Below are 14497 nucleotides of genomic sequence, written 5' to 3' on the forward strand. Positions count from 1 at the left end.
CCTGAACAGTTACAAAGGCCGATAGCTCCAGAACCGAAGTGGAACTGCCCAGCTCACGCTCAATCCCTCAGCACGGGCCCCGCGGCGGGCCGAGAGCGCCGCAGCGCCCGCGCCTCTCCCGCAGCGGCACACCGCCCCCTGCCGGCCGCTGCCCGCCCCACCCCGCGCCCTCCGCCGGGGACACCCCGCCCACGGGGCCGCGGGGCCGCGGGACCCGGCTGGAGGCACCACCATGGGGTCATCGGGTCCCACTTGTCGGATCAAGGAGGGCCATCCCAGAGCACGCAGCACAGAGTTGTGTCCAGAGGGTTCTTCAGTATCTCCAGGGAGGGACACACCGCAACCTATCTAGGCACCCTCTGTCGATGCACAATTATCTGCACAGTAAGCACTTCCTCATGTTCAGGTGGAACTTCCTGTACATCAATTTCTGCCCACTGCCTCTTCGCTTGTGTTGCTTGGCACCACCGAGCAGAGCCTGGCTCCATCCTCTTGACAACGCCCCTTTATACTTTTGTACACATTGATGAAGTGACTCGCATCGCCCGCTCCGACAGCGCTAGCGGGGCTCGAACCCGGGATTACCCCCACACGGAGCGGAGACGTTCCCATAAGCTCCTCCCCTCCGCTTTAGCGCCTCCGCCCACTCCCTTCGATGCGCCACTTCCGGTGCAGCGCGGGAAGGCGCCGGAAGTGACTCCATAGCGGCAGCGGCAGTAGGGGCTCGGCGGCGCCATGGCGGAGGTGAGGGACGGGGGAGCGGCCTCGCATGTTCATTGTGTCCTGTTCTTGAGGTGCCTCGGGCGAGACCAGGGAGCGGGGCCGGGTCAGTGGAGCGGAGCAGAGCGGGGCGGGGCTGGGCCGGGCAGGAGAAGCGTCGTCCTGCATCCCCCACCCTCGCTGTGTCCCGGTGGGAAAGGCCGCTGTGGGGATGGATCGTGGCGGCCCCTCCATCTGCGCAGTCCCCGCCCAGTTCCGTCCAGGGAGAGCGAGGTGCCCTCAGGACGCAGCAGGTGCGGGTCATCGGAGTGAGCAGCGAGCACCAGGTTTGCTTCGCCAGACTTTCGGAATTGGTGCTGGAGGGCAAAGCATCACCAGTCCGTCAAGAGAGGGGATTGTCCCGCTCTGCTCTGCTCTTCGGCGGCCTCACCTCGAGTGCTGGGTATTGTTTTGGGTACCACAATATCGGAAAAAGGTATAAAGGATATGGAGATTAATGGTCTAGAGGGAAAACCGTAGGAGGAATGGATGAGGTCACTTGTCATGTTCAGCCTGAAAAAGAGAGTGAAGGCAAACCTCATTTCAGTTTGCAGCTTCCTCATGAGTGAGAAGCAGAGGAGCAGGCTTTGGTCTGATCTGACCTCATCTGTGTGGTGACCAATGACAGGATCCGAGAGAATGGCCTGAAGTTGTGTGAGGGGACGTTTATGTTGGATATTAGAAAAAGGTTTTTCGCCCAGAGGGTGTTTGGGTGCCCCCAAACAAGAAGAGGCTCCCCAGGGGAGTGGTCACAGCAGCAAGGCTGTCAGAGTTCAATGAGCGTTTGCACAATGCTCTTGGACACATGTTGTGACTCTTTGGGCTGTCTTGTGCAGGGCCAGGAGTTGGACTTGATGATCCTTGTGAAGCACTTTCCACTCAGCATGCTCTGTGATTGGTGGGGAAGTGATGCTGTGGTGTTTGGCCACTGGAGAGCTATTGACTCTGTTAGCCCATAAGGGAAACCTCAGTTTTCTTTGTGAGGGCTTGGGAGTACAGCTGTGGAGAAGGCCACTGATTCTGCAGGTTGTAGACTCTACTGTGGGGTGAATATCATGCACTTCTGAAAGCATGTGGGGCTGTCAGGATTATGAAAGAAGGTGCCACAACTGCCCAAAGCAACATGAGCTTTTTTTTTTTTTTACAGAAAAGCATCTGTCAAAAATTATTTGTAGGTGCTTCTTCTCTATTGGGGAGATATGGTGTTGCCTACTGTTCTGTTTGTGGTGTCAACAGCTGCTGTTGTTGAGTGGTAATTAGCCAAGTTAACATGGAGTGATACTGCACACAGAAATTCATGACTGTCCATGTTCTTTTTATGGTGGTAGTGAAGGAAAATTTACAGTATTTTTTTTTTAGAATTGACTTCATTATTGCCTACATATAGAAATAGAAATGGAGTATAGTTTTAAATAAACACTAAATTAAAACCACTAACATAATAACTTAATTTTTTTAGTTTCCAGAAAGATTAGTGTTTTCTGTGGACCAAAAGGCTGCATGTCATATAACAGAACTAAGATTTGATACTGCTACTCAGTGCAATTTATGTTTCAGTGTTCAGTTTTTCATTTAAATCTGTTCAAACATATTTAAATGCTCTTTTCTTTATTTTAGGAAGTCCAAAAGCATTCTGTGCACACACTTGTGTTCAGGTCTTTGAAGAGAACCCATGACATGTTTGTAGCTGATAATGCCAAGCCTATCCCATTGGATGAAGAAAGGTAAGCACTGCTGCACTCAGTGGAGTTTTAAACTCTATCAGTGATTGCTCCACCCAAGTCAGAAATTCAGAGGTTTCTATACTGTTAACAGTGTAATCTTGAGGGGAGAGAAATATTAGTTGTAAAAGAAGTTTTATGACATCCTCTCTAAAATATTTCAAAACTTGGTAACAGTTCAGAAACTGGGATTTTACGAAGATTTTGCTTTGCTCTTTGCACAGTCACAAGGTGAAAATGGCAGTCAAGCTGCGCACAGAGTACGGGTCAGTGCTGCACATGCCCACGCTCAAAGAGAACCTGAGGGAGAAAGGAGGCCCCAACACTGGGGATCCCTATGGACACAAGCAGTATTCTGGAAATCAAGGTTAGTTTGCCCTTAATGGTATATTTGTCCTTTCTTTTGTAGCAGTCTCACTGATGTAAAATCGGTAGAATGTGGTCCAGTGTTAATCTACTGGAGATATATATGGAAATAAAAAAAAAAAAACAAAAACTTTTTTTAATTGGTATTTTCTTTCCTAGGGTCCACAGGAGGTAAATGATTCAGAAAAAGGGGAAAGCTGGATTTAACAAAGGAGTTACTGGGTGCTGTGGATTTTTTATAGTGTTTAGTTGGTAAAAAGAGTTATTTTTTTTAACATTAGTGTGTGCTGCTAGGGATGAGTAATGTATTTCTCCTTTCTGCAAGTGCATGATGATCAAGGACATGCCCTTTTGTTGACTTCTGTTTGGGCATTTTTGTGTGTTGGATTTTGTTTGTTTGGGATTTTTTTGTTCTTTTAATTTTGTTTCATGGTATATTTACAGTCTTTTTAGCTGTGCGGTTTTTAAACCAGAAAGCACTTTATTTCAAATTTCCAAGTAGTTTTTTCAATATATATTTTGTGATGTATAAAATGTGTATGTGTTAGGTAGATCCTATATGGAAGTTTATCTTCTAAAAAATGCTGCCTCATTTTAGTTGAGGTAGTTGATAATAAGTTGATACTGAGATTTGAGATATTGAGATTGAGATAAGGTGCCTTATTTGGAAGGATTTTGAAAGTGAAACCTGTTGAGAGAGAATGAAAAATCTTTTAAGAACAAAAGAACCTTTTTAAATTCTGACAACACAGGCAGCCAACTAGCTTACATTTCAGCATTTCAGACACCCATGCTTGTATGCTTGTATGCTTGAATTCTCTTCCATGATGTCTGCTTCAAAGGCAGTATAAAGATTTTTCTCTGGAGTCTTCTTGATAACAGATGGCTTGACCATTCAAATTAGTTATTTTTTACAATAGAGTTTTCTAAGAGATAACAAGAAAAAATTAAATTAATGGAAATGAGAAAGGTATAAGTACATTGGAGGTGGCTGTTCGTTTCTTCTGCTGTGTTTGATCTGCTCTCTTTTCCTCTATTTGCTGTTTGAGTGCATTGTTTGCAGTACAGTGTAAAATATAATTATTAATATAACCATCTCTTGCTCTTTAGGACAAGAAGTTGAGTATATGGTAACTGGTACACACCCATATCCATCTGGGCCTGGTAAGTGAATTTTGCAAGTGTTTGCATGCATTTTTTGGGTTCCTGTATGAAGAAGGTATCCTTCTTCCTAGCAGGAGCAGGCTTTCTCTTGATATGAAACCATACTTAATAGTAGGGGAATGTTACCTGCTTTTTATCACCAGAGCAAAAAGGTGCAGGTTTCACCACCTTCTTCTGGGGAGGAGACTTGAGGTGTAAAAATTTTAGTGTCATTTGCTTTTGCCTGTGCTTGTAAGAGTTATGTTTCTCTGTTACATTTGTCATTGCTAAATGTCACTGTTACTGATCGATCTTGTTCTGTTTGTGTAAGAGCTTAGTTTTAGCTGTTGATCTTTCATTGTGCTTAAGTTTATTATGAGTACAATGGAAAATCTGTTGTCTTGATTCATAACTTAACAGATGTGAGTGTTCAGCGGGCCCACAACCATTGAAAAACAGGCATTTGCTTGTAACTGGATGTGAGAATTGCTCACAGTGGCTTTCCTAAGTTCAGTGTTCTTTTAATAGAATCATTTATATCAGGGTTGAAAATCAGATTCCTTTCTTTGCTGTTTCATGTTTTAACCTGAATATTTTGCCCTAACACTGGTTTGTTGTCGACTGACAGAAGTTTGGTTAGGAAAAAAAATAAAGCAATGAATTAAATTCACCAGTGTGTACCAAAACTATACTTTCAAACAGTTTTTAATAATTTTTTCTTAGATGATATATGCTGTTCTTGAGATGAGGTTAAAAATCTGAAGATGTAGCCTGAAATTCTTACTTCAGTAGAACTAAATATTTTGTAGTTCTGGCACCACTGTGTGATCCCAAACACTGAATGAGGAAAGATTATAAATTGTACTAAAGGGCATAAGTTAGCAAATGCTTTGCAAGATTATGTTTATTTCTATGGTGTTTGGATTTCCATAGCAGTTGAAGCTGGATATAAAGATGGATGCTGCTCCTAATTAGACTTTTTGTTTGTTTGTTTCACTGACATACTGTTATATACGCTAAAAATTTTATACTCCTATCTGTAGTATGTCAAGGTGGAAAGGATTTGTGCCCAAATAAAGATTTCAGTAGATTGGAATTGGATGTGAAAATGTTATTGAAGGATGAGAGTTAATATTACAGGCCCTTGTTTGCAGGTGTATGTGTGCATATATGTTTGAATATTACACTTTTGAGTTCCTGCTTAAAGGAGTTGTCTTTGTTTCTGATGTGCTTGTTTTTTTTTTGAAGGTGTGGCTTTGACAGCAGATACTAAGGTCCAGAGGATGCCAAGTGAATCAGCAGCACAGTCCTTAGCTGTAGCACTTCCTGCCTCCCAGTCTAGGTACTGCCATGTTACCTCATTGACACCACTGTTAACTGTGGGAATTGCAAGGCAAATCACAGAAGCTGGTATAAGAGCTACTTGGAGTAATTCAGATATTCTGAAAGAAACTGCTTTTAGTGTGGATGGGCATTGCTTTTCTGTACACTTTTTTTTTGTATTGTCATGGCAGTAGGTGGAAGTTGGGACAGGGGAAATTTTGTTTAGTTAGAAAAGAAAAATGTGAGGCTTTGTGGGTATCTGGACCTTGGGGTGGTCAGGCCATGGACAGGGTGCCAAGAGAGGCTGTGGACTCTGTCCTGACAGGTATATGGCACTCAGCTGGGTGCAGCCCTGGGTTGTCTTAGCAGGAGATAGTAGGTTGCAATTCACGAATCATTTTCACTCACCCTAGGCTGGATGCAAACCGGACATCTGCTGGTGTGGGTGACATTTACAGGCATGCTGGAATATCTGAGCGTTCGCAGCCTCCTGGGATGTCTGTGGTGAGTCTGTTCAACATGTAATGTGGAAAGTACATGGTGTTCACCAGATTGCTTCTGGATCCGTGTTGTGTGGAGGTCTCCTGACTGACTAAATATAGTCAGTATTGAGAAGGTAGAATGAGAAAGTTTTAGGCTTTGGACAAAGAGAAGCCAGAAGAGTAACCCTTCTTTTAACTTACAGGCTATGGTGGAAGCTGGTGGAAACAAAAATTCTGCGTTAATGCCAAAGAAGGCTCCAACCATGCCCAAACCTCAGTGGCATCCACCTTGGAAACTGTACAGAGTAAGTTAGAAATTGCATGACACAAGCATGCATATAAAAGTAAATATATTTTGTGTAAGACCTCAAATCATAATTTTTGTTCTCATTCACAGAAGTATAATCAAATATGATTTTAAAATGTGAACAGGAAGTGATCACAACTAAGCTGTATACGCACACTCTTTCTTTGAATCTCTTTTTTATTCTCATAGTTTTATGATAAATTTGGTGGAAGGTTTGCAGTATTAATCAGAAATCTGAAGGCTTACCTTTAAAGCAATTTTTTGGAAAACTCTTGGGCTCCAAGGATTATATTGGTTTTCTAAATACATCACTATTTGAATGTGTTTGCTGTAAAAATTAAGATAAATGCCATTTGAAAGAAATGGCATCAAAATAAACCTGTGAGAGATTTATGGTAAATAGACGAAAAATGGAAAAATGCTTCCCTGTTAGGACCACTTTCTTTTCAGAGAAATGTTCTCAATACAATTCAAGTCACTGTATTCATTCTATATGTAAACAGTTTTAGTGAATATTTTTTTATTGGAGGTCAAAATCCTTGCTCAACAAGGCAAAAGGTTGTTCAGACAGCTTGGAAATGGAAGCATAGCTGAAACACCAAGTGTGGATTTCATCTAATTACTGCTTTAGATCTCAGGTTTTCCTGAGCTTGGTTAGAAGTGAATTGCAAATAGGTCCAATTAATAATTTCTTAGATTTCTCCCCAGAAAAGCCCATTTCTATTTCTATATTAGGTAGAAATCTAGACATTTATCTTAAAATCTTGCGTCTGTGGTCTCACGTGGTCAGAAAAGGCCACTTGAGCTTTCCAAAGTATTTCTGCCTAAGAAGCTTTGTTGTGTTTAAAATCTTCTGAAATGAGCTGTATGACAGTACAGGAAACATGGCATCCAGTGAAACCAGCTATGGACTTTGCTTTTAGCTGCCTGACTGGAGGATTTAGAGAAACAGGTTGCTGAAAGCAAATCAGCTATTGGCTGAGTATTTCTTGTGAGATCAGTCTCCATTATTTCATTATTGGAAAGTGTCCAACTCTCATATTATCTTTATTTTGGTGAAAATAAGGTGATGATGTGTTTTAAGAGGTTATTATATAGAAATGTGGTTTAATAGCCAATATTTTGGTAGTTGTTCTTTGTATAAGCACTGTACAGCAGCATAAGGAATCTGTGCTCAAATACAGTCTTTCTCTACAAAGTATCAAGTTTTGAGCCATGATGTTGCAGACTCTGAAAGGGTGTGAAAAAGTTGTTTATAGGAACAGGATCTTTACATATTGCAGCTTCCCCAAGTCTGGTGCATGTAAATTTCTAGTTTTCTCTAGAAATTTTTCTATAGCTATAGCTAAGCTGAAGTAGAAGTTGAGAAGGAAAGTTACATCAAAAGGTATTGTACTATTTCTGATGTAGAATTTTTTTTTGTTCTTTCTGAAGGTTATCAGTGGTCACCTGGGCTGGGTGAGATGTATTGCAGTAGAACCGGGAAATCAGTGGTTTGTTACTGGCTCAGCTGACAGAACCATAAAGGTAATAGTTTTGAAGAAATGACTGACAAAGTTTGCAGGGGGTGGGTTTGTTCCCTTTTTATTTAAAAATGTTTCTAGCCCTTGTAAACAATTTGTTCTTTACTGATTGTGGAATAATGATCTGCAGAACATTTTTTCTTTTATAACCTTGTCATAAAGGATTTGTGCAGTAGCACTAGTTCTTTTGTTGATATATCATTTATTACATGGAGAGCAAGTGTTTATGTGACTATTTTTAACTTACATTGCAGCAGGATCAATTACATCTGGGCTGTTTACCAGACTCACTGTGTAGTTTTTTCCTGTCTACCTTAAAATACCTACTTTTCTGCAGATATGGGACCTTGCTAGTGGCAAATTGAAATTGTCTTTGACGGGACATATCAGTACTGTACGAGGGGTGATAGTAAGTGCAAGAAGTCCATACCTCTTTTCTTGTGGAGAAGACAAACAAGTGAAATGCTGGGATCTTGAATACAATAAGGTAAGCTGCAGTTTTTTAATTGAAGGAATCAGTAGTAGCAAATAGGGAAATCAAAGCATTTAGAATATTTTTTCAATTACTAGTTTGCATGGTTTTTATTCATCTAGGTTATCAGACATTACCATGGTCATCTAAGCGCTGTCTATGGCTTAGACTTGCATCCAACGATAGATGTGCTGGTGACATGTAGCAGAGATTCAACAGCACGAGTAAGTACAGCATTGTTGTGTTTTAATATCTTGATATGTGTATTTCAATGTCTTAATTTGTAAAAATGAGCACTTAAGCAAAAGTTGACATCAATTTAGATGAAATACTAAGATGATTCGTGTTAACTTTGTCTTATATTATCAATAAAATTGAAGCCCAAATGCAAGAACATACCATGTCAGGATAATATTTGTTTCTTAATTTAGAAGGTAGATCCCATAGTGTATGTGGGATTGCTTAGTATTTAGAAGGTGGTATGGGACTGTGGTGACTTAAATTATCCACATGCCTGAAAGTTTACTGGCAGGTTTCTGCTCCCCTTGAAATTTGTCAGCTGAAAATACAATTTTTTAATCTCTAGGACTATGGCAAGGAAATTACGTAATCAATGACAGTGTCTAAAATATTTTGAATAGGCACCTGTTACTGACCTCTGACATATTTGCTATGAATTCATAGATTTGGGATGTAAGGACAAAAGCCAGCGTGCACACACTGTCAGGACACACAAATGCAGTAGCAACTGTGAAGTGCCAAGCTGCAGAACCACAAATTATTACAGGTATAGTAGGCATGGTTTCATGAGTAACATGATTGAAAAATCTAATGATTAATGTTTTTCTTCAGTAATTGCCTTATGTTCATAATGTTATCTTGGTGAATTAGCTCAGATCTCGTACTAGTTTCTCTTGAAATGGGCCATGCAATGGTCATTACATACTATTAATGATATGTTTAGGCAAATATGGCTGTGCATTCTTTGCATGCTTTTCTGCACTTCCTTTATTTCTGGTTTATTCATTTGTGTTAGAATATGTACCGAGACATGCTTTTTCTGTGATATTTCCGTTCTCCCCATTTCAGTTAAGGAGTGTCCAGTACTGTGGTTAAGTGTTCCTCTTCTTTCCCATTATGTCAAAATCCATTTTGTGTCACTTCTTATTTCTTGGATTTAAAACTGAGTAAAAATACTTCTGCAATCTGGCATCTTCTTCATCTAAGGTGGCATTAGCACATTTTTGTCTCTTTCACATCATTTTGCTGCCTTAGCAAAGTTCTGATTGTGATAATATCAAGGTGATGGTTTCTACTATTTTTTAAAAATTTTCTTCTCACTGTAGGCAGTCATGATACTACCATACGGCTCTGGGATTTGGTGGCAGGAAAAACTCGTGTTACTCTAACAAATCACAAGAAATCTGTAAGAGCAGTAGTGCTACATCCAAGACAGTAAGTTTTCTTTATTGTGTTACATTTTCACAGCTCTTTGAGAATTGAAGACAGTCAATGTGAATGATGAGCTAGAATAGTAGAGCATAATAATGTGAGAAACTAATACATTTTGGATGATGCAAAAATGTATGTATCAATTATCAGATGCATCAGATACATTGCACTGATTGTGCTTCCCTAGTATTAGCATTGGTGTACAGTAGCAATCCAGAGAATGTCTTATATCTTACAGAGTTACTTATGTGTGTGCCTTTCATTCTCTCCTTAAAACTTGGTGATACAGTGCTCCTAAGGCTAATAATAAATATGTGAGTGAAAGTTTGTGAGCAGGAATTGCAGTTGTTATGTAATGTGTCTTGGCATACATGTGATTAGTGTTAAAGGAGACAGTGGTTAATAGAACAGCCTTTGTTTTGAATATGTGGTTCACTGCTCAAGACATTTCAGTCTAACCTGCCTTAAAGTAAAATTTCCTGTGAAAATTGAAGCTTTGAAACAGATGTTCTTGGAAGTGCTCTGAATTTAGATGCTGTATTTTGATTGACTACTTCTTCACCTTTAATATTTATCATTTCTGTCAGAATTCGGAATCTCTGATGTAGTCAAACTCTTGTTCCAATGTATGCCTAAAAAATTGTGCAGCCTGTTAGCTATAGCTATAGAAAAAACCTCTAGTTTTACTTACATTCTGAAAAAAAAGTAATTCAGGTTTCAGCTTCATCAGTTACACCTTTTTGAAAATAAACTTGAAATGTTCTTGTTAAAGAGTAGCAACTATCAGCCTATAGTTCAGTATTGTTTTTTTAATGTGGTACTTTCTCATAGTAGTCACTTTTCTCTTTGTGGTATCTTTTAAATAGACAGCAAATTCCCTGGACATTGTGGAAAATTAAAGTATTCCAACAGGCTTTTGTATGTGTTACCCAAATAACCATGTAGCTGCTTGCACATCTTAAAATGAAGGAAATTTTTATTTTGAGGTAACTCAGGGGAACAAATTATCTTTTTCAGTTATATTTTTGCAGGGCTTTTTCCTTGCTTATGTAATTTTGGAAGACTAGTCATTAGCCTGTTTGGAGTTTGTTGCCTTTTTTGTCCTGTTACCTTTGCTGATGGTGTCCTTATACCTGAAAATTTGCCAGAATAACAACTGAAGAGCGCTTAATGTGCATTTTAAATATTTGTTTGTATATTAAATCCTACAGCATATAGGATATTATAAGGTGGAAAGAAAACGGTAGGAATAGGTAATTCATGACTTCATAAAATTGCTTAGTTTCATGTGAATAAGCATGTCAGAAGAGCAGTTTTAATATTAAATAATTTTGCAGCCAGCATTTAGCAGTAGTTGTAATGAAGGACATTTGTTCTCACTTCAGCGATTTTGAACTTTAATATACTGTTCTTATTTTCTTTCAGTTATACGTTTGCATCTGGTTCTCCAGATAATATTAAGCAGTGGAAATTCCCAGATGGAAACTTCATTCAGAACCTCTCTGGTCACAATGCTATTATAAACACACTGGCTGTGAATTCCGATGGTGTTCTGGTGTCAGGAGGTAAAAATGAGTGATACATATTCCTCTCCTGTCCCCTACGTACATGTGGCTGGAGGTCCTTAGGCAGAGGTGCTCATGGAGCTCTGCTTTATCTAGACCTGTCAGCCTACTGCAGGACACCATTTCATTTCATTAGTGAATAGGGCCACTTTCGTGTCCTTGGATGTTTCTGAGATGCATGCAAATGAAATTAATTTGAAGGACTTTTAATGTACTGCATGGAAGAGTTTTCCTCTTCTTAGCTGGCTGCTGCTACAAGGCCATCCTTTATGATCTGCTGATCATTAGTGCTTCCTCTAGAGTTAGTTGTATGTTGATGCAGTGAGAGTGGATAGAGGATATAGAAGCATCTTGCTAAAGTTGGTTGGGAATAAGGCACTGGGTTCCATGTGCCCTTGGTCCTGAAGACTGGGGATGTGGAATAAGATAGAAATGTGCTAAGCAGGAGTTGGAAAACAGCCAATTACATCGTCACTTTACTCTGGTTATGTTTCCAACTATGTGTAAAAGGGGGCCCTTGATTTTAAAATTTGGATAAAGCTGTATTTGACAGCTAGCTCATTCCCAGTAAAAACTTCACAAAATACTGGAATGGACTTATATGTCATTATTATTACTTGAAGACACTTTCAGAACATCCTTGTAAGGCTTTTGTATATTCGTAGTAGCTGAGTCTTAGAAAACACCTTCTCCACATAGAAAACCTATTATCATTTTAATAATATTAGTTGCAATTTTTAAAAAGTTAAAATTTGTGTATCAGTTCTCCCTTTTATATCCTCATGCTGTCTACAGAAGCTTCAGAGAAAGTGATGCTGAATTAAAAGAAGTTGATTTTACCTTTTAAGTTTTCTACTGTAGAAACACCCTTCTTGAAACATCTGGATTTCTTGTCTAGCTGGCAGCTGTGGAGAAATTTAATAGATCTGTTTTGACTAGATAGTGCTTTGGAAGGGTATTGAGTTTTGTAACTGAAAAATTTTCTTGAGAGCATCCTTCTGAACAGAGTTCAGATTGCTGTGAGTGCCATGTAGCTGATGCCAGTAGCAGCAACACTGGCAGTGGTTTAAACTGGATTTGGAATAAAACGTCTGCAAACATGAAACCTGCTTTGCATTAAGTAAGAGTCCTTAAACATCCTTAATCTGTTTGGGAGGATGATGCATCTTCATTCAACTTCAGTGGAGCTACTGAGCAGGGAGCTTGCTATTCAGAATGCCAGTCCTTACTGTGCCTGCAAAGCAGCTTGCTGCAATTGTCCTGTGAGTAGTGTATCATCTCTCTGGGTTATCTGATGAAAATTTCGATGAGGTTCTAAGGAAGGTGAACAGCAGAAAATAGGAAAATGTATAGGGAGTACTGAGCTATTCTACATGAATGTTGTCTGATGTATGTTTAATGTATTCATGTTGTTCTGATGTCATTTTTAGAAAACAGAAATTAATTTATAAAAATACTAAGTTTGTTTGTTTCTTTCTTTCTTTGTTTGTTACAGCTGATAATGGTACTATGCACCTTTGGGACTGGAGAACTGGATACAATTTCCAGAGAGTACATGCAGCTGTGCAGCCTGGTTCTTTGGACAGTGAATCAGGAATATTTGCATGTGTTTTTGACCAGTCAGAAAGCAGATTGCTAACAGCTGAAGCTGATAAAACCATAAAAGTATACAAAGAAGATGATACTGCGGTATGTCAATGTTATTTTTAAAGTATTTCCATAAAATAAAAAAATTCAGACAAATACAGCATGTCAGTAGAAGACATGTTTAGACTTATGTAATCCATTTTGTTGAAGGTTGAAAGACCTCTGTATTAGCCTTAACAGGACAGTAGCTCATTTCTGCATTCCTAATTATTGTTATATGCTGTAGTACAAATAAGTGTCAGGTCTGTGAGCTCTTCTGTAAAAGGACTTTGTGGTGAAGTTTGGAGAAATCTGAATACAATAATGTACATTGGGTTTTGAACCTAGTGGGGAACTAGGTTCAAAACTGGAACTCTTTGGGTTGTATTGATAAAAACATGGGAATCAGGAAAGGGATTGCACTTTAAAGGTTTATTGCACTTATTTGTATGGCTTAAATTAGTTATTTGCCTTGACAATTTTTAGAATTTAGAGTAAATAGCTATTTTTCAAACTGTTACTCTAAAATCTGAATTAATTTACCAGTGAAGAAGACAACATCTGATTGTATAGTTTATCAGTGTATGTCTTCAATATAAAGAATATAAAATTTTTTATTAAATGTTGAATTTTTGAACTGAATTAGACTTGGAGTAACTCTTAGATATAAAGAATCAGGAATTTTTTATCCATTTTGAAGTTGAGCAAAATACCGTGCATGACATCTGCCAATACTTAAGTAGATATGTCTCTGGAAGGCCTGTCACTGGCAACTCCTGTTCATGTGCTTTGATAGCCATAGTGATGTTTTGGAAATGCCATTGGCAGCCTGATAATTTTCCTTGTTGGAAAAGAAAAGACAAGAACAGAACAAGTACTGCTATGTACTTCAGACAGAGATGATAGAAAATTTAATTTGGGTAAATTAATTACATTGTAGATTAGGTATTCATAATGCTACATATGAAATATGTACATATACTTTGTAAGTAGCATTTTAAACTGATCTTAATTATAGGTGAGTTTAAAGTTTAAAATAATCCTTATGAAATTTTTTGTTTTCCCCCTTTAGACTGAAGAAACCCATCCTGTCAGCTGGAAACCAGAAATTATCAAGAGAAAACGATTTTAGTGCGGCAACATATACTTCTGTAATTTTGTTTTGGCTTTCCTGAGAGCATTCAGTCACATTTTGTTCTGCCAGAACAGCAGAACAAGAAGTCAGCTAAGTCATTGCTGTTTCATCATGTTTTATAATAAATTTTATTTCTCTTTCTTTTTGTCTTTTTTTGTCGCGATTCCAGCAAACCAGTTGAGTCTTAACGTTATGGAGCATGCATGGTTCATGAAAAAGATAGGTGTGCAGGTGGTTATTTTTTTAGACTTACTCTGAATAGATTCTTATAAATATATTTTGATGAGCTAGGTTGTCTGAAACACCCTTGCTTGACCTCAAAAGTTAATTGTAAATTTAATCATAAAGTCATCTTCTGGAAGTTCGTTAGGGACACTTTCAGATTTTACATCAGTATTGTTTATTGTACATAGGCTAAGTCTATACTAAATTAAGTTACAGAGTAATTTAGGAACAAGCAGGACAACACAGTAATAAGGTAGTTTGCTTTATAAGCACAGCCACTGAACATTGCTGGTGCTGTGTTATTGAATGAAATGGATCTTCAAAGTGTATCTTTCCCCAGGAAAGCTTTCAAATGGAAGCACTCATCTTCACTTATGTTGTTTCAGAGTCTTCTGTAG

General features: G+C 38.8%; 1 protein-coding gene across 1 annotated transcript; it reads left to right on the forward strand.

Annotated features, from left to right (window-relative positions):
* Positions 1–220: 220 nt before the first annotated feature.
* PLRG1 (pleiotropic regulator 1) lies at positions 221–14015 on the forward strand. The gene is made up of 15 exons (XM_079305445.1): positions 221–744; positions 2377–2483; positions 2705–2847; positions 3957–4010; positions 5238–5331; positions 5726–5816; positions 5998–6099; positions 7536–7628; positions 7962–8111; positions 8219–8320; positions 8781–8883; positions 9443–9551; positions 10974–11113; positions 12609–12802; positions 13812–14015. Exons 1-15 carry the CDS (start codon positions 736–738, stop codon positions 13869–13871), a joined length of 1551 nt encoding a protein of 516 aa, XP_079161571.1. The 5' UTR covers positions 221–735; the 3' UTR covers positions 13872–14015.
* The last annotated feature ends 482 nt before the right edge of the window (positions 14016–14497 follow it).

This window comes from Erithacus rubecula (genome assembly GCF_903797595.1).
Source record: "Erithacus rubecula genome assembly, chromosome: 5".
Classification (NCBI taxonomy): domain Eukaryota; kingdom Metazoa; phylum Chordata; class Aves; order Passeriformes; family Muscicapidae; genus Erithacus; species Erithacus rubecula.

Bases quoted from the DNA above. Each gene is read 5' to 3' on its own strand.
- PLRG1 (XM_079305445.1), top strand. The intron at 7,629-7,961 runs GTAATAGTTTTG...ACTTTTCTGCAG, and splicing joins CAGCTGACAGAACCATAAAG to ATATGGGACCTTGCTAGTGG. The intron at 8,321-8,780 runs GTAAGTACAGCA...ATGAATTCATAG, and splicing joins GCAGAGATTCAACAGCACGA to ATTTGGGATGTAAGGACAAA.